Source organism: Hypomesus nipponensis, chromosome 6 (genome assembly GCF_054491055.1).
Source record: "Hypomesus nipponensis isolate SF chromosome 6, ASM5449105v1, whole genome shotgun sequence".
Classification (NCBI taxonomy): domain Eukaryota; kingdom Metazoa; phylum Chordata; class Actinopteri; order Osmeriformes; family Osmeridae; genus Hypomesus; species Hypomesus nipponensis.
This window is the reverse complement of record NC_140366.1, coordinates 8962501-8982608: the sequence shown is the minus strand read 5'-3', so window position 1 is coordinate 8982608 and position 20108 is coordinate 8962501. Positions and strand designations below refer to the sequence as shown.

At 48.4% G+C, this 20108-nt stretch overlaps 3 protein-coding genes across 18 annotated transcripts in view; all 3 read right to left on the bottom strand.

The window, feature by feature from the left end:
- Positions 1 to 426: 426 nt before the first annotated feature.
- Positions 427 to 7313, bottom strand: LOC146286914 (phospholipase ABHD3-like). 4 transcript variants are annotated; one of them, XM_084700724.1, is made up of 10 exons: positions 7231 to 7313; positions 6516 to 6661; positions 5701 to 5861; positions 5320 to 5502; positions 5129 to 5174; positions 4900 to 5012; positions 4250 to 4423; positions 4099 to 4147; positions 3835 to 4000; positions 427 to 3665 (listed from the first exon to the last, which is right to left on the bottom strand). In XM_084700724.1, exons 2-10 carry the CDS (start codon positions 6633 to 6635, stop codon positions 3460 to 3462), a joined length of 1218 nt encoding a protein of 405 aa, XP_084556850.1. In that variant the 5' UTR covers positions 6636 to 6661; positions 7231 to 7313; the 3' UTR covers positions 427 to 3459. The 4 variants fall into 4 exon arrangements, with proteins under 4 accessions (XP_084556850.1, XP_084556849.1, XP_084556851.1 ...); XM_084700723.1 differs by having other exon boundaries at positions 7134 to 7296; XM_084700725.1 differs by lacking the exon at positions 7231 to 7313 and adding an exon at positions 6966 to 7081.
- A 297-nt stretch (positions 7314 to 7610) lies between these two features.
- LOC146286913 (uncharacterized) lies at positions 7611 to 10078 on the bottom strand. 2 transcript variants are annotated; one of them, XM_084700728.1, is made up of 5 exons: positions 9929 to 10078; positions 9528 to 9615; positions 9308 to 9344; positions 8334 to 9140; positions 7611 to 7814 (listed from the first exon to the last, which is right to left on the bottom strand). In XM_084700728.1, exons 2-5 carry the CDS (start codon positions 9590 to 9592, stop codon positions 7704 to 7706), a joined length of 1020 nt encoding a protein of 339 aa, XP_084556854.1. In that variant the 5' UTR covers positions 9593 to 9615; positions 9929 to 10078; the 3' UTR covers positions 7611 to 7703. The 2 variants fall into 2 exon arrangements, with proteins under 2 accessions (XP_084556854.1, XP_084556853.1); XM_084700727.1 differs by having other exon boundaries at positions 9528 to 9571.
- A 574-nt stretch (positions 10079 to 10652) lies between these two features.
- Positions 10653 to 20108, bottom strand: part of eya4 (EYA transcriptional coactivator and phosphatase 4) — a 35781-nt gene continuing 26325 nt past the window's right edge. For 7 of the 12 annotated variants that reach the window (XM_084700711.1, XM_084700715.1, XM_084700719.1 and 4 more), the window contains 9 exons: positions 19631 to 19767; positions 19416 to 19499; positions 16427 to 16515; positions 15957 to 16028; positions 15413 to 15573; positions 15022 to 15136; positions 14259 to 14380; positions 12418 to 12518; positions 10653 to 11502 (listed from right to left, as the gene is read on the bottom strand). In XM_084700711.1, coding sequence (XP_084556837.1) covers positions 11422 to 11502; positions 12418 to 12518; positions 14259 to 14380; positions 15022 to 15136; positions 15413 to 15573; positions 15957 to 16028; positions 16427 to 16515; positions 19416 to 19499; positions 19631 to 19767 — 962 coding nt within the window. In that variant the 3' untranslated portion in view covers positions 10653 to 11421. Of the gene's footprint in view, positions 11503 to 12417; positions 12519 to 12585; positions 12687 to 14258; positions 14381 to 15021; positions 15137 to 15412; positions 15574 to 15956; positions 16029 to 16425; positions 16516 to 19415; positions 19500 to 19630; positions 19768 to 20108 lie in introns of all 12 variants that reach the window. The other 5 variants (XM_084700714.1, XM_084700718.1, XM_084700713.1 and 2 more) reach the window with 3 other exon arrangements.

Here is a 20108-nt window from a genome sequence, read left to right as displayed (position 1 = left end):
AATCTGTTTCGATTCCCTACAAACACGTGATCCAAAACGACTGGATTCTTTCCAGAGCGGAATCATTATAGTTAAATAGGGCTAAAAGGTTAGCATTGTGACAGAGTGTGTGGGCTTTTATTGTTCTCTGTTAATTATTGATACCTGCCTGGTTAATCAATACCTAAGGACATTTAACAACCTGCAGCAGCCAGATGAAAGAGATCCAGGCCCAGGTGACCAGTCCTACCAGTATAATTACATTGTTCCACTCAGATGACCAAAGGGATATGAACAACCATAACAAACCCAAGGTTACAATCTGATGATCGACATCTAGCAGTCGGAGTCAATACGTGAAGGAAATTAATTGTTGCCGACATCTGTGACATTTGAATCCCGTGAAGAGGGGGAAAAAAAACACAATTTAATGTTGACATAGTCATATTCTTTTTTTTTTGTTGGTTACTTTATTGAGGAATACAAATTGATATTGAAGTATGAAGTGGTATTAAAAATGAAATAGGCTGACAGTCAAAAGGAAAACAAATTATGCAAGGTTTAGTTGAAAGGTCACAAACATGTTCCTGCTGTTACTTTAGCCTGGCAGTTCACCAGCAGTTCACCAGGAAGTGATGGTAGTCATAGCGGTCGTCTATGTAAAACTGCACATCTGTGCTCATTCCTCCCTGACACGTGTTGTTGGTCTTGCACAGTCCTTGGATGTGCGCTTATTCCATTTGTACTTAATGCCCATAAAATGGAAAAATGCAAATACCCGAGAAGTTCTGGAACCCAACCGAGATTGTCAGCAGGATGATGGTGGAATCACAGAGAAACATTCAGGAGCACAACAGAGTTCAAAACAACGGAGAAAGAAACCCTTAACACTGCCTAAACCAAGTTCTGCGCGGGACATCCTGCACGCAGAACATGTTTCTGGGATCTCTGCCCAGGTGGACAAATGACCTTCTTCTCAAACGCAATCCCTTAATGGCAGCGTACCATATGAGGCTGTCACCATACACACTGATCAGAGCTGATAGGGTTGGGCATGCCAGGGAACAGTGCCATAGGTGAGGAGTCCAGGATGGTGAACAAGCCACATACTGTAGGTCTTGCGCTCCAGTAAGGCAAACTGCTGAGGTGAGCATGGTCAAATAGAAACAGGTAGTCATATCTAACTAGTACACAGACAACTTGACCACCAGCTATGAACTATTTTTGGGACATTTCAGTCTTATCCCATTTCAGAGAGCATTTTAGAGTTTTTTTTTAAAAGAAAGGCAAATTAGGACTGGTCCTAGCTGGTGTTGAACAGACTTGAAGAGCAAAGCATGCTCACTTTCACATCATATCTCTTCAACTGCATCTCCAGTGAAGCACTTCATATTTAGATTCGGCGCAAAGCAGCTAATTCAACAATGGCTGTTTGACTACATGCCTTTCGTGGTTGTTCACTTCCTTCATAACCCTGTCGACAGTACTACACAGGCTCGCTCTCTCAGCAAAACAATAAATACATCTGATACATTCATGAACAATCAATCCCATAATAAATACATTCTTTAAACAGTGCACATTTCTAATCAAAACAGGTCATTGTTACAGTACCTTAAGGGCGAACACACAGACGTGTCGCACACTGTGAAACACTGTGAAACGTTGAATAAATGGACAATTATTATCTATACTACATTTATCCTTATATTTTTCTGGCCTTTGTCTTTGGGGAATACTTCCACTCAGTTTCAATTGTGTCACGGCAGCTTGTGCGTTTGCATGTTGGTGTGTTTAGCGTGCGTCGCTTTGGCGCGCGTAAGCCTGGGGTCTATAATGTTCATCCTAATAGAGCCTGGGGTCTATAATGTTCATCCTAATAGAGCCTGGGGTCTATAATGTTCATCCTCATAGAGCCTGGGGTCTATAATGTTCATCCTAATAGAGCCTGGGGTCTATAATGTTCATCCTAATAGAGCCTGGGGTCTATAATGTTCATCCTCATAGAGCCTGGGGTCTATAATGTTCATCCTAATAGAGCCTGGGGTCTATAATGTTCATCCTAATAGAGCCTGGGGTCTATAATGTTCATCCTAATAGAGCCTGGGGTCTATATTGTTCATCCTAATAGAGCCTGGGGTCTATAATGTTCATCCTCATAGAGCCTGGGGTCTATAATGTTCATCCTCATAGAGCCTGGGGTCTATAATGTTCATCCTAATAGAGCCTGGGGTCTATAATGTTCATCCTAATAGAGCCTGGGGTCTATAATGTTCATCCTAATAGAGCCTGGGGTCTATATTGTTCATCCTAATAGAGCCTGGGGTCTATAATGTTCATCCTAATAGAGCCTGGGGTCTATAATGTTCATCCTAATAGAGCCAAACCCACATGTGCTGCGGCAGTGTCTTGTCCCTTCAACGCACAATGACACCGCGGAGCAAAGCGACCACATCAACCACCATTGTCATGGAAAGCATGGAAAACAATAAACATGAAGGTCAGCATAATTACACAGCAAAGTTGTTTAGGTCCAAAATGATCGTGGGTTTTCAAACTTACTGAAAGGCCATCAACGACAAATGATTGAATGGATCGTTTTTCAAACAAACCATGGCCAAGGAATGTCTATGCTCAGGAACAACTTGCTATGCAATATTCCAGCATTCATTTGGGTAATAAAAAACCCTAATAGGATGACAAGATCAAACACTCAACAACAATCAATAAACCAATATTTCTGTCTCAGCTTAATAACATGCTGACAGTTTCCCTAGTATGGACGAGGATTTTTAGCATGATCATTTAAAACATTCTATACAATTTCACACATTAAAATACATTATAAAATGTCTTCAGCATTAATACTTTTGCTCCCTTTCCTTTCCCTTCACTACCACAAGAGCTTAACCATTGTCATGTTGCAACAATACATTTCTGTTTGGTCTTCAGAGGGCATGATGAAGATAACTAAAAGAGGGATCAATATTTCACGCGCTGGTTCAAGTATATGAAAAGACAATAGAACTTCAAATCGCTCGACCATAATTATCAGGACCATGTGGTGACTCCTCGCACAGAGTGCAAATGGTCTATATTTGTCCTGTTTTAGCTTAGGTAAGAGTTTTCAGTAGACTATAAATGCTGAAACTAAATCACTGTGCCATCAAATGGTTTGAACAGTTAAACTGTTATGTTCCCAACTGTGAACAATCTAAAATCCTGCCCTAGCTGCATCAAAGGAATTATTCATATGTCAATTTCCGTCAATGGGGGTCAAAGCAAATCACAAACTAAACAAATCAGTGCAATTTTATCTCCTTACTCTAGTCGGCTGACGGATGAGAACCTGAGATGATGAAGAAGGGGGTTAGCGGGAGAGTTCAAGTGCACTTGAAGCTGGAGTCGGCTAGCCTCGGCATACCTGGGGCCCTCCTCCTCCTCCTCCTCCTCCTCTCCTGGAGCGAGCGGTGGGTGCCGTCAGTCCACCAGCTCCTCCTGCCCGCCGCAGGCCCCCTTGAGGGCACCGGGGTGCTCGAAGGCCGCCTGGATGAACTGTCCGAACAGGCGGTCCATGTAGCCCTCGCCCCGGGGGAACAGGCCCTCCAGGAAGCCGATGTGGCCGCCGTGCGACGTCACCAGCAGGGCCACGTTGGGCAGGCGCCGGGCCACGGCGACCGGGATGGCTGGGGGTGGAGGTGGAGAGGGTAGAAGAAGGGGGAGGGATGAAGGAAAGAAAAACAGGAAAAGCATGTCATTGGCATAGATCACGAGCGTCACATATGAGGGGACAAAGCAGGGAGACAAAGGGGGACCCGGGGCGGAGAGACTGCTGCTCGGCAAGGCCTCTCTCACCATGTTTGGGGGAGAAGGGGTCGTCGGCGGCGTTCAGGCACAGGATGGGCACTGTGGTCTTGGGGAGCTTGTGGACGGGGCTGGCGTCATGGTAGTACTCCAAACACGACTTGTAGCCGAACATCACCGAGGTGTAGCGCTCGTCAAATTCACGGATGGTGCGCGCCTAGACACGGGAGGGAGGGAAGCGATGGTGATTGTGTCAACAGAGGACCGAAAAGCAGACCGAGTTCAAACAGAAAAGAGAAATGGTGATTTGTATACCTTCATCACATGCTCCATATCAATCACTGGCTCCAGGATTTTTCTGTGCCTGAGGACAAGAGACAGAGGATAAGAGAGAGCCGGAGACTGAGGCGGCAAAAATGAACGCACCGCGTATCCATGGCAACCGCTGCCGTGGCGGTTCTCTCACCGGCTGATGGAGCGGCACAGGTTGGCGGCGAGGTGCCGGTTGAAGAGGAGGCGGTTGATTGGCTGCTCCAGGGAGGCGCAGGACTGCAGCGTGTCCCAGCTGACGGACATGGCGAGCCCGGCAACAAGCCCCGCCTCCCTGCCCATGCGAGCCAGGTAGTTCAACAGCAGCATGCTGGGGGGGGGTGAAAGGTGGTCAGAGGACACGTGTACTGTTACGGTGGCACGCAGACGGGGTCACTAAGACAGCCTGAAATCTCAAGGAGAGGATGAGAGGGAAGAGAGGATGAGAGGGGGGGTGGGGGGAGGCGCCGGCCCAGGAAGGAGCGATGAAAGAGGGGTAGAAGAGGGAGACTGAACAAAAAGGGGGGAGGGGAGAAGGGGAAACAAAGTTGCGATGCGAGAGGATGACAGAAGGAAGAAAAGGAACAGAGAGAGAGAGAGAGAGAGAGAGAGAGAGAGAGGAGGAAGAGAAAACATCTCAGCGTCTTGACGGCCTTCGACCGCACCCGCGGCCAGGCTGATTCGAAAAGCGGGTGGGTTTCGGAAGATCACTTCCCCTCCCAAGGACTGGGGCCCATACCCGTCACCACCACCAGCGGCAGCAGCTGGGAGAATAAGGGGGTGGTCTGTGGCGAGGGGTGGACTCACCCTCCCAGAGACACCCCAGTGCCCAGCAGGGGGGCCTGGGGGAGGAGCTGCTTCACATGCAGGACCACCGTCTCCAGGTCGGCCGTGTTCGCTGCACAGAAGGTCACAGGGGTCTGGGGGAGGGAGGGAAGAGCTGCTTACCGGTGTTCATGTGACATTGCAATGCTGTTTTTCTATTCCCAACCGACCACTCGTCCACAATGTCCGACCCGTGACCCGACACACTTACCAGAAGCTCCTCTCCTCCAAAGCCTCGGTTGTTGAAGACCACGCACCTGTGGGGGGAGGGGGGGGGGGGGGGGGAGAGGATACCATCACACACGGCAGCAGAACAAGGACACCATGAGTTCAATCCTGGGTTAACGCATGACCGGTGATGGGACTCGACACAGGGGGAGGGGGGGGCGGGGAGCTCCTGACCTATAGCCCCGGCGGACAGCCTGGCTGACGGCGTGAAGGACGTAGGTCTGCTGGCTGTTCCCCGTCAGCCCCGGCAGGATGAGCACCGTGGGCCGAGAGGGGGCCTCCGGGTAGGCATCGCTGACCCCGTTGTCCACCCAGTCCAGAGAGATCTGTCCCCCGTCTGGAGTCCTGATCAACTCACTGGAGGAGACAGAGACAGAGAGAGGGAGAGGGAGAGAGAGCAAGAGAGAGAGAGCAAGAGAGAGAGCGAGAGCGTAAAGGAAGGAGAAAAAGAACGACCATGTCAGTCCACATGGGGGTGCTCTTGGTCTGCACATTGACTGGCTTCGGCCTCAGCCCCTTGGGCCGGAGCCATGAGAGCGCGCTGGGGGACCTTACTTCCTGTAGGCGACCTTGGGACTGGACTTGATGAAAACCCTGACCAGGGTCTGGAGGCGGCCCCCCCAGCACCAGGGGGTGGGGCTGAAACACTCGTCCACCACAGGACAGTGCTTCTGGAGGAAATGTCTAAATGCATCGCTGCACACCAGAACTGGTGTCTGAAGGAGGGAGGAGGTGCGGGAGAGAGAGAGAGAAGAGAGAGGACAACAGTGTCAGAGCACTTGAGAGGAATTGAGGACACAGGTGGATGTGTAACAAGTGCATGGTGTGTGTGTGTGTGTGTGTGTGTGTGTGTGTGTGTGTGTGTGTGTGTGTAGGAGCGAGTCTACAGAATGAGATGAAACAGAAAGGTGTGAGACACTGCTATACTGGAGCATCTCATGCAGTATGCTGGTTGATGTAGCACAGACAAACTAGAAACAGAAAAGACACAAACACCGCGTGGAACTGAATTCAGCACACACACACAACACACACACACAGATCACGACTGGCTTTGCTTGGGCAGAGGAGAACATCTACACACAGATCGATTGGGGGGAAAACAAAATGGTGTTGATGGAGAACACCTTTGGCTGGCCATGATCGTCATTTTCTCCCTAACAACCTTGTCGTCACCTGACAACCTGGTTACTCTGAAATAACACGAGGATGGACAAGGTGAATACCCACAGACGGCGGTAAGAAGCACTCAGGGAAAGACTAGGGGGGGAATGAGACAGAGCACAGCAGCTAGTACTAAATATGAGGCTCTGAAACGGAAAGCTAGAAGAAAGTGCTCCTAACAATGATGTCTCGCCGGCGGGACTAACCTGGCCCTCACGACCCCAGAAGTAATAGAGGGCAGCGGTGATGGCGCCGAGGACCACTGTGCAGGGCTTGGACAGAAATTCCAAACATTCTTTCCATAGTTCGGAGTGAGACAGGAGCATGACTAGGCGATGTCGTGTTACCCACTCTGCTTAATTTACGGAAGAAAAACAAAAGGTCACAATACTTCGAAACTAGGTGCAGACATAGATTTGACGATGTACTGTACACGTTTGCTAGATACATAAGTTAATTTAAATGCAAGCGACGTCTGTTACGGGACACTGTTCCAACAACCCAGTGAGCTTTCTGTCAACCTGTCGAGTCTGTTATAAGGTTGATATCCGTTTTTCTACATAGAGTACCAAGCTAGGAAAAGTTGTTGATGTTCGCTAGCCAACAATAGAATACGACAATAGCTAATTCGCTAACAATATTGGCATTAGCTTTACAGCAAATCGTGTCCAAGTAAACGAGCTGACCGGAGTGCTAACAAGGCTACTTCTCTTTCACAATGTTTGATGAAGACAACACAAAACCAGGACAACCACGTAAACAGCGTCAATTATGTCAGAGGTCGACTGGACGATGGTTCATGAACTTGGCAATTGTCAACCTGCCTTCACAAGAAACATCTACAAATCGGGTGATTTCTTCTCCTACGCGTGTCAGGTAGTCACACAGTAAATGTTAAGGTAGTTAGAAAAGAAAATCAACCTCAATCCGAGGAAAAAATTATCCAGTTTGCACACGATTCTTTCTTGAACCAGCTGACCGGGCCCGGCTTCTCAACTCTTCTTCGTTACACAGCCTCCAGCACAAGTAAATAATTACCCCACAGTCTCCACCTACTGTTCCGGGGTGAAACAGGACACGTAAACTTAGTATTAAATAGTGCTGGTGATACAGCCGTACAGAGAGGTTGACAGTGAATTTCTCACACAGTAAAACCTCAGCAGTAAGATAAATCTGTCTAGATGTTGATATGTAGTGTGCCACTCCCAGACTAATGCATAAATGACCACAAGTACAAATTACCTAAACATCTCTTTATGTCGATAGGTAAAATGTGTTCAAATCTGACCACGGTTAACAGCTTCTTTAACATAATGTTTATTGGAATGTGCAACACAAGAGCAATGGTCTTCTAAAACACTGGCTTAGGGGGTGCATGTAAGTTGAAGACGTTCTTAGTCATTAGAGATGTTGGTCTTCCTGCAGCAGCAGCAGCAGAAAAGCTCAGAAAGACCAGCAGTAGAGAGACCTTTGCTTCTTGGATCTCCTTGTGGAAGGAGCCTCAACTGAAAAGGAACAAATGCAACAATGTGTGAGGAACCTCTCCTGGATTGTTTAAAGCTGCAGTCAGTCACAGTTTCAAATGAATTGAAATGGGAGAAACGGTGCCCCCAATTCTCGCTTGGTGCTCTAAACTTGGAGCTTTCCTCCAGGTTGAGCTCGACTGACAGTGGTTTCACAAACTTAGTCAAGGAGGAAAGTCCGCCTCACCAAAGGTAATTGGCTGGAACAGGATAGAGGGCCTCAATATATATGAAAATATATCTCCTCACAGCATCAGAATCCGAGTAGATTCATTTCTCATCATCATCCACCCTAGACTAATTTACCCTTAACTCCTTTCCAAATGGTTTGGTATTACTTTTCCTGCTTCCTGTCAGGCATGATACTTTCCTGAGCATCAGAAACATGAGGGCCAGAGAGCATCTAACATCATTCCAGTCTTTGCTACCTAACGACAGCCCAATGCCCAATGTCCATCGGCACTATGTTGAAATAATTTTTTGTCTGATGGTCTCTCCTACCTTTGTGGTCACCCCACTAGGGCAGCATGTTCCCTGGGAGGAGGAGGATGAGGAAGGGGGCTTCTCTGGGGGAGCCTTCGTAGCAGCCTGGAGCTCATCGGCGGCAATGCTGCAGGCCAAAAACATCGCCACCAAACTGATGGTGTTCTCGGCCAGCTTCTCTCCGCGTGACGCCACGTTGAGCCGGTGCACGCGCACGTCCAGCCGGCCCCGCGCGTTGTACATCACCGTCCGCACGTCGCCGTCGGCCTCGCGCTCCTCCGTCACTCTGTCGAACGTGAACTTGGCGTTCAGGATGGTGAGGGACGGGTAGTGGAGGAAGCCATCCATCACACCGTCCACCAGGGTGCTGGCCAGCAGGCGTTGGCTGGGCAGGGCACCTCCACACACGGTCAGTTGGACCTTGTTGCAGACCCTCAGACTGTCGTGGGAGACCCCACCGTGGCTGGCCTCCACCACCACAGAAACGTTCTCCACGGTGTGGGAGGCCGAGGTGCTGACCGCGGGGTCGCACCTGTGGCTGGAGTCGTCGAGGCGGCTCATTAAAGTGGGTCCGCATGTCGCTCTGGAGGCCCAACGCTGGGTCGGATCGGCGACGGCGTCTTCGGTTGTCCGTGTACAGGAAGCGTCTGGTTGGACTTTGTGCGTGCTGGGAGCGGCCTGCCGTTGGTTCCGTGTGCTGCAGGACAGCTGCATGGGCCAAAGACGGTCATACACTGTTCTGCTCGCGGCGTTGGCAGGAAGGAAGGTGTCATTGATTTGCTCCATCTCAGACAGCCCAACCTGGTCAGGAGCACTGCTGAATTCCTTCAGTCATCAGATTTTCAGACAGAAAGAGGAAACAATGTAATGGATTGGGACTTGTGTCGTTTCAGTCAATGTACTAATGATGTTTTTCCTGAGAAGATTATTATTATTATTATAAGTATTGTTTGGCCCAAAACATGAAGTAGTCTACCGTTCATTTCACTCACCACATCCAACAGACAATCCTCCAAATGATCTCGATCTCTAAAAAGGGTTAAGTCGATTTAGCTCATTGGACCTCATAAAGTATGACCAAAGTAACCAGCAAGGTGTGACTACTTTAATCAATGCAAACTGTGCTCAGTATCTTAAGAGTTTCTGACACCGAGGCCCAACAACATGTTGTTCAGTGTTCTTGCTATTCCTTTGACCTAGCGTCACACATACTCATCTGACAGTAGAGATGCCGTAGCCCCTTGTTTGTGGTGAAGCTGCAGGCATATGTCGTTCATGATTCAGACGCTGTGCTTGTGTTCTGATCACGCAAACATAATTACTTACAATAACCCATCTCCACAGGTATCACCCATAACATTTAAAAGAAGAGGATATCAAATAATACATTCTGTTTTGTAAATAAAAAAACAATAGTGACCATTAAAAAAAAGCTTATGATCAAGTGGAGGTTAGCTGATCTGTAGGATTTAGGGATTTGATTGAGGAAGTAGTTGATTTAGATTTAGGCTACAACGACCGCATAATAGACAAACTCATTCATAGTGCGTATTTTACATGTACTATTCCACTTTAATATACCGTCGATTATTGTAGATCATGTAATATCTTACAGGCATAATGCGGATCCAAAATATTCGCCAACATGCTCTGAAGTCAAAGCAAAGCTTACTCGTCTTCAAGGTTGTAACAAACATGAACGATGTGGGAATGTATTGACATTGAACACCATACGTCACAATAAAACAGATCATGATGTTATAATATTAGGACAGAGGGATTTGCTAAAGAATATAGGCCTACATTACAACTAGTGTTTGCTAATTATACAGTAGAGGAGAGAAAGTCTTCATTTTAGGGACTACCTCTTGCACTTCCAGTTGTGTGCGTGTTCTAAAAAAGGTGCGCCTCGCGATCAGTAGGCCTACTAGTTATGTCAGTCGCAGACCGAATGTCTTCCCGTTCCTTTCCACTTTGTTTTGATCAATCGTGTTGCGTGAATAATCACATTTTATTTTATTTACCATTGTGAACATGTTCATTGTATTTTTGTAATGTTATGTAACGGTAGTCATATCCAACATATTTCGGCATATAGGCAATTTCATAACATGAGCAATGTGCTACAGCGGTATAGCCTATCTTGAAGTTAGGATTATGGAATACGGTTGCAAATGTTGCAATTTGTTGCCACTGGGCAACGGGAGTATACATTTGTCAATTATTTCATTATGAACCTCATTCATTATAACGGTTAAACCCATATTGAACTGTTTATCTTCATCCATATGTTGGTCATGGTTTCTCGTGTCAGGAAATGATCACACAGCTTCTGAGTCAGATTTTGTTCTTTTATCTACATAGGCATTTCCAAATAAACAAAGAAGTGACAAAGTAACACACAAACACGTTTATAAGGCACGACACATCATGACGCACATTCTTCTTGCAAAAAAAAAAATCATACAAAAAATGAGAGAAACCAAAAAATGGGAAACAAAAATTAAGTTGCTTTTCATTCACAAACCCCTCTCCCCCTCTTCCCTGTTTTGTTTATTAGTTGTTGCCAGTAACTGCACAGACTTCAGTTTGAGTTGTAGGGATATGAGAACCTGAAATGTTGGGTAGGAAAGCAGATTACAACAACTGAAGCATATATACCAAACACGTTTTCCAAACCACTTTACAAAGTAGTTAACACGGAGATGGCGTATGACGAAAGCCTGCATTGCCCAGACATCCTACGAAGGTGGATCAATGTTTCACAGAGGTCAAACCCCAACACAGGGTACGTTGGAAAGTTCAGTCATGTTCTCCTTTCATCCCTCTTCTTTCTTCTTATCCTCCTTTCTGTTGCTTAATTCTCCTCTTTCTCTCTGTCTCTCGCTCTGTCTCTTTCCCTCTTCCAGTCCTCATCCTTTTAAGACAGTTCAGAGTTCTAAAATCCAGATGTTAAAAAAAGTCACAAAAAAAAAAAGACAAAAAGTTGCAGTGTACTGTGTTTCTTAAATAGAGATACAAAAGACGGGGCTATATCTCCCATCATCGCCCATCGCCATGGTAACAACAACAGGTACTTTTGATGTGTCCATCGCTATAGTAACAGTTACAGGTACTCAAACTCCAGTGCTTGGTGCAACGCCAGCAGGTCAGAGTGACTGGATATCCTCCAGAAAGGCATGTTGTGCTGTGGGACACGCACACGCACACACACACACACACACACACACGCATACACACACACACGCACACACACACACACACGCACACACACGCATACGCACACGCACACACACGCACACACATACATAAACACACAGATTTAGTCTACAAAATATTCAAGGCAACACAGAAAACCACCACCAAATGTCATGCATCGTAGCTGTCCATGAGATTGCCAAAGCACTGCAAACAATGTCCATGCATTCCTATGCTACACACCACCAGCCTCAACAGACACCTAACCCCCAGTTGGACACCGGCCAGTAGCAGTCGACGTGGTATTTAACAAGGATAGAGTATCACATTGACAGAGCTAGTTGATTTACATAACTGTCATCCGAATTGGGTCTAACCTTACATTCACAAAGTCTGTCACATGCACGCTCACGTGCAAGCGCGCGTCCTCTCGTACACCCACACGCACGCTCACGTGCAAGCATACATCCTCTCGCTCACGCGCACAAAAAACTGAAATGCCAAGACCACTCAGTCAACTAGGATACTACACAGCTGCAGAAGAACAGTTGCTACTCATTAACGGTCACTCAATGGAAATTGGTTTCTTATAAAACTTCCCCTACTGTGGTACTGTTGTCACATGGTACATTTGAATTATTCATTGCAATGACAAAGGCCTCAAGAGTAAAATTGTCTTTCAACAAAGAGGAAGTTTTACAGTTCCAATGTTCTACTGGAAAAGTTTGGAACGAAAGTCTCCTTTCATTTCAGGGTCAGGTAGAACAGAGAGCGTCAGCCAGTAGGAAAAACACAAACCAGAAAAAAACGCAAACTCAACACCACTACTGCAAAGAAAGGCAGGCTTGTCCAATCAGAGCTCACACGCTGCGTAGGGTTGGGGGGGCGTGGCCAGGTCCTTTACCTTTTTTGCTGCCTGTTCCTCTTCCACACCATCCCCAACTACAACATACACTACTTTCCTGCCAAACCTTTGCATTATGCGCTCAAAGCAACTCTCTTTGCCTGCAAAATAAACAAGGGGGTGACAAGGTCAGAGTTCAAAGATTGAGAAAAGAGGTGAGACATTTACCTGGCTGGCTGCATGTTCCTCATCGCGCCCATCGCCAATGACAACATATGTTATGTTAGAGCCAAAGCGGGAGACTATACGCTCAAAACAGCTCTCTTTGCCTGGAGACAAACAAAGTCTTTAACAGATTTCTCTTTGCTTTTTTTTTTTTTTTTTTGGGGGGGGGGGGGGGGTTGGGGGGGGGTGTTGAGAAATAAAGAGGATGTGACAAGGAGATTAATTTAAAAAAGGAGAATGAGAGGGAGCAGCAGGAAGAAGACAGATACAGGATTGTGTACGTAGATGAACACACAGACAGACACACACACCACACACGCGCACACACACCATCTGGGTTACTTTCCATAAACATAGGAGAGACGTCATTCTAACAGATACTGACACACACATGCTCCTCTCCAGTTCCACCGGAAACCATCACTAACCGTCGCCATGACTACACAGAAACACATATACGAGGTCAGACACTGATTTCCAAACTGACCCTCGAATGACACAACATGGATTTCATGCCTGTACGGATGGGTACAAGGGAGCTATGATTTTATTAAAGTAATCTATCCAGTTGATGTCAGATTAGTTATCAATGTTGGGGATAAAGACATGGACCAGGTTAGGATTCACCACCTTGTCCAATAAATTAGTCAAGGAAACTATTTCATGTCTCCGCCTCTATTGAGCCACCTATGGGGTGGATGAGACATTTAAGTGTAGTTCTGTTATTTGAAGGCTAAACTCCCACAGACTCATGGGAGATTGAGTTCTTGTCAAACAGAGCATCGTGACTGATCCTGACTAGAATGAACCTTGGGTGTGAGTTCATGGAGGGGACTGCATGGGTGCTTCGCTCCACATGGTCCAAGTCACTCAGTCAGACACACATGGCTTGGCTCCCTTCTGTGAGCTGGCCTCCTCTCTTCTGGTTGTTTGTTTCCTCAAGTGAGGTTCATTTGCGGTCGCCTGAAAAGTTTGACTGCGGTCGAGGTGCGTGCTTGACCCCTGGCAATGGTTGGAATGCTAGCCTCCGTCCAAGCCGGGCTGACTGATCCCATGTGTTTGAGCTGGGAGAGAGTTGGGACTGGGAGGGGTTAGTGTTCAGCTCCTCACGGTCCTGTCCACTCCAGCTGACCACGACCAAAGGTCCGGGAAATTTGACCTTTGAAAGGCCATGACTGCCGTGGTTCAGTTCACTGACACTGAACCTGAGCTTGACAACATTTGACAGGTAACGTGTGTGTGTGGGTTCCTCATGTGATCGAGTCAGCATTGTCTGTTTTTCATTTGGCACTACACAAAGGGTGTTTCGTGATCAGAGCCATCTATTTTCTCTCTCTCTCTCTCCCTCTCTCTCTCTCTCTCTCTCTCTCTCTCTCTCTCTCTCTCTCTCTCTCTCTCTCTCTCTCTCTCTCTCTCTCTCTCTCTCTCTCTCTCTCTCTCTCTCTGTCTCTCTCTCTCTCTCTCTCTCTCTCTCTCTCTCTCTCTCTCTCTCTCTCTCTCTCAGACCTTCCTCTCAGCATGAGGCTGACTGGGCAGACAGCAGATCTGTCAGGAAGGGCTGGACCACCTTCCAGATTTACAACTTCTAAATAATGAGCTCACTCCAAAGTCCATTCTGTAATATGTAAGTGTGTGTGTGTGTTTGAGTGTGTGTGTGCTTGTGGTGCAGTTCTTACCTATTTTGGTTGCACTGTAAATGTTCTCTATGGGGAAAGCAGATCCCAGACTATAGAGGAGAACCTTTGCCAGTGCTGGTATGAGTTGTGTTGTAGTCACCAACACGTTCACGCAGTTACTCCTGGAAGGAGCAGAGAGACAGAGAGAGAGAAAGAGTGAGAGAAAGAGAGAAAGAGAGAGAGAGAGAGAGAGAGAGAGAGAGAGAGAGAGAGAGAGAGAGAGAGAGAGAGAGAGAGAAAGAGAGAGAGAGATCCAACACATTGGTAAGCCCTCATCAGAACTCTCCTCTTTGATTTAAACAGATTGGTGCCTTACTTGCTCAGTATGATGTGTGGGCGTGTTCAGTACGATTGGTGGGCGTGTTCAGTACGATGGGTGGGCGTGTTCAGTACGATGGGTGGGCGTGTTCAGTACGATGGGTGGGCGTGTTCAGTACGATGGGTGGGCGTGTTCAGTACGATGGGTGGGCGTGTTCAGTACGATGGGTGGGCGTGTTCAGTACGATGGGTGGGCGTGTTCAGTACGATGGGTGGGCGTGTTCAGTACGATTGGTGGGCGTGTTCAGTACGATGGGTGGGCGTGTTCAGTACGATTGGTGGGCGTGTTCAGTACGATGGGTGGGCGTGTTCAGTACGATGTGTGGGCGTGTTCAGCACGATGTGTGGGCGTGTTCAGCACGATGTGTGGGCGTGTTCAGTACGATGTGTGGGCGTGTTCAGCACGATGTGTGGGCGTGTTCAGCACGATGTGTGGGCGTGGCACCTGGAGCTGATGATTGACAGGGACTTGAGAGCGTTCGTGAGCCAGGAGTCGGTGAGCGCCTCCACCTCAGCTCTCAGCTGCAGCCACGCATCCCTCTTAGCCGGGCCTAACAGACCTACACACACACACACGAACGCACACACACACACATAGTCAAATAACACAAGTCTACCAACCCACATATGTACACCACATGATGATGCAATAGGATGCCACGCCCTCTGAGCAAAACCATGGATCCCGACGAGGCCCCCCATTGAAACAGGAAGCACACCTATTCTCGCTCATGAGTTAGCGGCTAACCCCCCCCCCGCCCTCCGCCCCCTCCCCGGCCTCCATGACACGCTACGATTGGCTCCGCTTTCAGTCAAGTCATCTCCCATTGGCTTACCCCCCACATTGTTTTTGTATGTGCTATACAACTCTTTGACTCGTCGGTAGCGGAAGGCCAGTTTCCTCATCCAGTCGACCCCGCCGCGCACGCCCGTGGCCAGGCAGAGGCTGGCGCTGGTTGCAGCTGCATGGAAGCCATCAGTTGCAAAACTGTAAGTACTGTCAATAATAATAATAATGATATGTTTTATTTGAAAAATCTGCTCTGTTCATTGGTGATTCAAATACTTTGCAAACACTGGTGACAATATGGAATTTCAATTTTCATCCCGTGTATCGAAAGCTTGCGGTTATGGTATTTTCGGGTTATTATTGGTTGGGGTATTACTGTGTAAATATATTTCTATGGTTGACTATGACAACATACATTTGAGCATTATTCATCAGTGGCATGTCATTAACAGTTTCAGGAACGACTATACAAATCATACACAATGTTTAGAAATACAACATAACTGTAACATGACAGCAAACACATTATACTCTACACACAATGTATAATCCAACAGTTATGAACCTAATCAGTGGCTTTGATCTCTCACCTTAGGTCCTGTCCATTGTCATCCGAGGACACATCATCGATGTGTACCTGGTCACACTCCTGCACACCCACCCACACACGCACACACACACACACTCAGGTTTAAGTCTCAGTTTGACATTCTGGGATTCATTGAAATCACAGCAGTCCACGAATTAGATGCAACTCATCTAAACTGTGTATTGCCGTGGAAACAATCAGGCTGCACGTGCTTTTTTTCAACCTTCCTCATAAGACTCCGCATGACAATGATTCAACTTGCCACTAGGGGGCAGTATCAACACACAGATTCACACACAGGTCCTACCTTGAATGCCTATTGCCCTTGACCCGTACTGGCCCTAGTTAAAAACTCAGCGTGCAATCTTTCTTCTCTAGCTCCTTCGTTCCCCGGTTTGGAGATCTGAAATGCGGATGTGTGTGTGTGTGTGTGTGCGCGCTGCGTGTGTTGTGTGTGTTCCTGAGCTCACCTCTAAGTCGTTGAAGAACAGGTGTGTGTCAGCCAGGTTGAAGATCATCTCCTCCATCCTGAGCCCCAGTGTCACGGCCATGGGAGGATCCTGAGAGGAGAGGAACGTCATCATCAGCATCCCCATCAGCATCAGCGTCACCTTCATGGTCATCACCAAGGCCCTCTGCCTCGTCCTCGTATGAACCGCGTGCGCCGCCATCGGAATCCTAATCGTCTTCGTCGTATTTGGAACCCTCGTCGGCGTCCCCCGTCTACCTCGACATCCTTATCGCCGTCGCCAGCGTCACTATCATTATCATCACCGCTACAAACGTCATCATTATTGTCGCCACCCTCCGATTGAGAATAATCACGGTCCTCCTGTCCCCCCCGTCCCCCCACTCGGCTCATCTCTGTCCCCCTTCCCTCCAGAGGGGGCTGGTATGTAGTCCTAATCTGGGCAGATGCTGACAGAAAGACAGGTTGCACTTGTTCAGTCCCATCAACATTCCCTGTACGGGGTGGGGGTGGGGGTGGGGGCTGCTTAGTGCGTTTGCGAGGGTGTGAGTATGTGCTTGTGTGTGCATGTGTTTGGTGTGTGTGTGTGTTCGTGTGTGTTGGGAGGGTTAAAGGGGATAAAGGCAGGAAGGGAGGGGCTCGGGGCGCATGCATGGGATTATGTGTGCGTGTCGTGTGTGAGTGCGTGCATGTATGTGGGGTGTGTTTGTGGGCCGGTGGGCAGTTGGGGTTGGGGGGGTTTGTGGGGGGGTAAACTCTGCCAACCACAGCTCAGCTGCAAAAACCATCATCTGCGATAGGTCAGCAAGGGTCGGCAAGCTGCCGCACAATTCGCTGACGCTGTCAGACTCTCAGAATAGAACAAGCCTAACATGATCGACCATCCAGAAGAAAAGTGTGCGTGTGTGTGGGGGGGGGGGGGAGAAGGACAGAGGGGGGTAAGGGGAGATGAATATAAAGATAGAGAGGTAGGGAGACGATTGAGGAAGAAAAGGAGCGGGAATAAAAGCTGCTTGGGGGAAATTTGGAAATGGGAATGGAAATGACAGTCCCAGCCAAACACCAGTCTGGCAGAGTAACTCTGTCACATTATATTCAACAACCCTTCCCTGCCTTTTCCCAACCAGACACATCATTTAGGCTCCATTTGAAATGACTGTAAACCATTATAAAAGATGATAGATACACAAAACCCGTTCTAGCGGGCGTTTTAAACAGGAAACAGTGGTGGCCTGACACATGGAGCTGGTCTCTGTCTCGCTGCTCTGTTATCATTCTCCTTACAGAGGGAGAGAAACAGCCAACTGTGTGAACCGCAGCTGGCAGGTTTATCGTCACCTTCCAAAGAGAGGAATGAGGGAAGAAGTTAGCCTGTGTGGGGTTGTGGAGGAGACAAGCGATTGGAATGGGTGAGTGTTTCAATCAATCGATCAATCAACCTTTATTTATAAAGCACATTTAACACAATACAAATGGATCCAAAGTGCTGTACACAGCGCATAGCAAAACGTACACTATAAAACAACAATTAAAAGTTTCCAAAAGCAAACAGATAAAAAAAGTGTTTTTTAGAGTAGAGTGAAAAATATCCAATGACGTTTAACTGTGCCGCTTGCAAAAAATCTTGCGCATGTGCATTTGCACGCGTGTCGATGCGTGAGCGCGCGGATCGGCATATTAGTTGGGACGTCAGTGTGACCTGATTGGTTGGGACGTCAAGTGAGCTGGGGTGCCTCCTGGAGCCCGAGCACTTGTGCGTCTGTGCACACATAAGGCCTGTGTGTGTGTGTGTTTGCGTGCTTGCGGGTGTTTGTGTGCAAAGATTCTTCAGGAAATACCGCGCCCTCAGAACCGACATGGAACGCAATGGAAGATAGGCGTTACTACAGCAACGGCATAAACAGTCATTTGGGCAAGGTGTGAACAGAAACAGCTGCCGCCATATTTTCTTGTGGGCAAGCTTGGCGAGAGGAGCGGGGGGGGGAGGGAGGGGGGAGGGAGGGAGGAAGGGGGGGATGGAGGGAGGGAGGGAGGGAGGGAGGGGGGGTAGGTAGGGAGGGAGGGAGGGAGGGAGGGAGGGAGGGAGGGAGGGAGGGAGGGAGGGAGGGAGGGAGGGAGGGAGGGGGGGGGAGGTAGGGGGGGGGGGGGAGGGAGGTGTGCCCAGGAGAATGAGTGTGCCCCAGTTGTATAAGGACTCATAGCGAGAGGCAACCCGCTGCAGTGTCGCACGCCCGGCCGGGTGACTCTATGCACAGCAGCGTCATACAGGGACAGAATATCCATGAGTTCATACTTAGAGAGGCCATCTCAATGGATCTCAGAGACAGGTCGCAACATAAGAACATTAAGCAGGGTCATCAAATCAGAGATGAAGAGCTGGATGTTGTTCTTCTCTGCGTGGGGGAGGGGGGGGAGGTTGTCGCTGAAGGAAGCGTTGCTCTAACGCAGTCCCCAGACTGACATCTATTACACTTCATCCTCATCTGGGTCTCACCTCAGCCAAGGAGCACAAACCACGGAGAATTTACTGTACCACGGGGTACACACACACACACACAACCTCATATAGGCTAACATACACGTGAAAATGTGCGTATGCACACTCACACCCACCGCCAACCTTTAAATAAGTCACTATTTACAACACACTTGAGCCTGTGTGTTTCCCTCTGAGACCCCTTACAATAAACATTCCACAACTACAGAGAACTACAGCTCCCACAAACCCCGGCTATAAAACGTGGTATTCCACAGCCACAGGAAACTACATCACCCACTAAAAGCTTGTATCCTTGACCGCAAACAATGAAACCACCCAAGGTCTAAGAAGCACCCTATAGAGGACACAGAATAGCATTTTGTTTCCTGGTGGGAGGGAAGCAGGTGTGGGTCAGGAGGGTGTAGGCCCAGGGAGGCTGGGTGGGGGATACCAGGGACAATCGAGGGGCGTGTGTGTGTGTGTGTGTGTGTGCGAGGAGGGTATAGCCTCACCTTGCCGTACTTCTGTGCATAGGAGCCGGTGAGCAGTGAGTGGAACACTATGATGGTCTCGTCCAGATCCCACACAAACACTCGCTAGGGTGGAGAGGGGAGGACGGGGGAGAGGGGGGGTGGGACAGAGGGAGGGAGAGAGAGAACAAGATCTTGAACTCTGTGTTTGGTGACTCTTTCATGTTGCTCTGGCCGAGGATGAGGATGATGCGTACCTCCAGGTCGCTGTCAGGGGGAGGGGAGGGGTTACTCTTGCGGCTCCTCCCCCGGGCCTTGCCCCCCCCACTCCTGCACGCACGCTCGTCCAGCTCCTTGATGGGCGTGGACGGGCTCTGCACGGTCTCAAAGTCTCCTGGAACACACACACACACAAACACACGCAGAGACACAGACACCGAGACAAACACAGACACCGGGAGACACACACACAGACACACACAGAGAGACACAAAGACACACACACACAGGATAAAGGTCAAGGTTACCAAAGAGTCACACACATTTGATGAACGTTTACATACGTGTACAATGAAGTAGGTCATGTGAACTTTAATAGAATATACATGCCTGTGAGAGATACACGAGCACGTACATGCACACACAGACACACACCCAGACATACACACACACATGAACACACACGCACCGAGCTCCACATGTTCCCACTGTGGCATGGTAACCAGAACCAGACGT

Bases quoted from the DNA above. Each gene is read 5' to 3' on its own strand.
- LOC146286914 (XM_084700724.1), bottom strand. From the start codon at position 6,635: ATGCTCCTGTCTCACTCCGAACTATGGAAAGAATGTTTGGAATTTCTG. The intron at 5,013-5,128 runs GTAAGTGTGTCG...TCCCTCCCCCAG, and splicing joins TTGGAGGAGAGGAGCTTCTG to ACCCCTGTGACCTTCTGTGC. The intron at 4,001-4,098 runs GTATACAAATCA...TCCCGTGTCTAG, and splicing joins ATATGGAGCATGTGATGAAG to GCGCGCACCATCCGTGAATT.
- LOC146286913 (XM_084700727.1), bottom strand. From the start codon at position 10,069: ATGATCTGTTTTATTGTGACGTATGGTGTTCAATGTCAATACATTCCC. The intron at 9,572-9,928 runs GTAAGATATTAC...ATATGCCTGCAG, and splicing joins TTTGGATCCGCATTATGCCT to CTTCACCACAAACAAGGGGC. The intron at 9,141-9,307 runs GTGAGTGAAATG...TGATGACTGAAG, and splicing joins AGGATTGTCTGTTGGATGTG to GAATTCAGCAGTGCTCCTGA.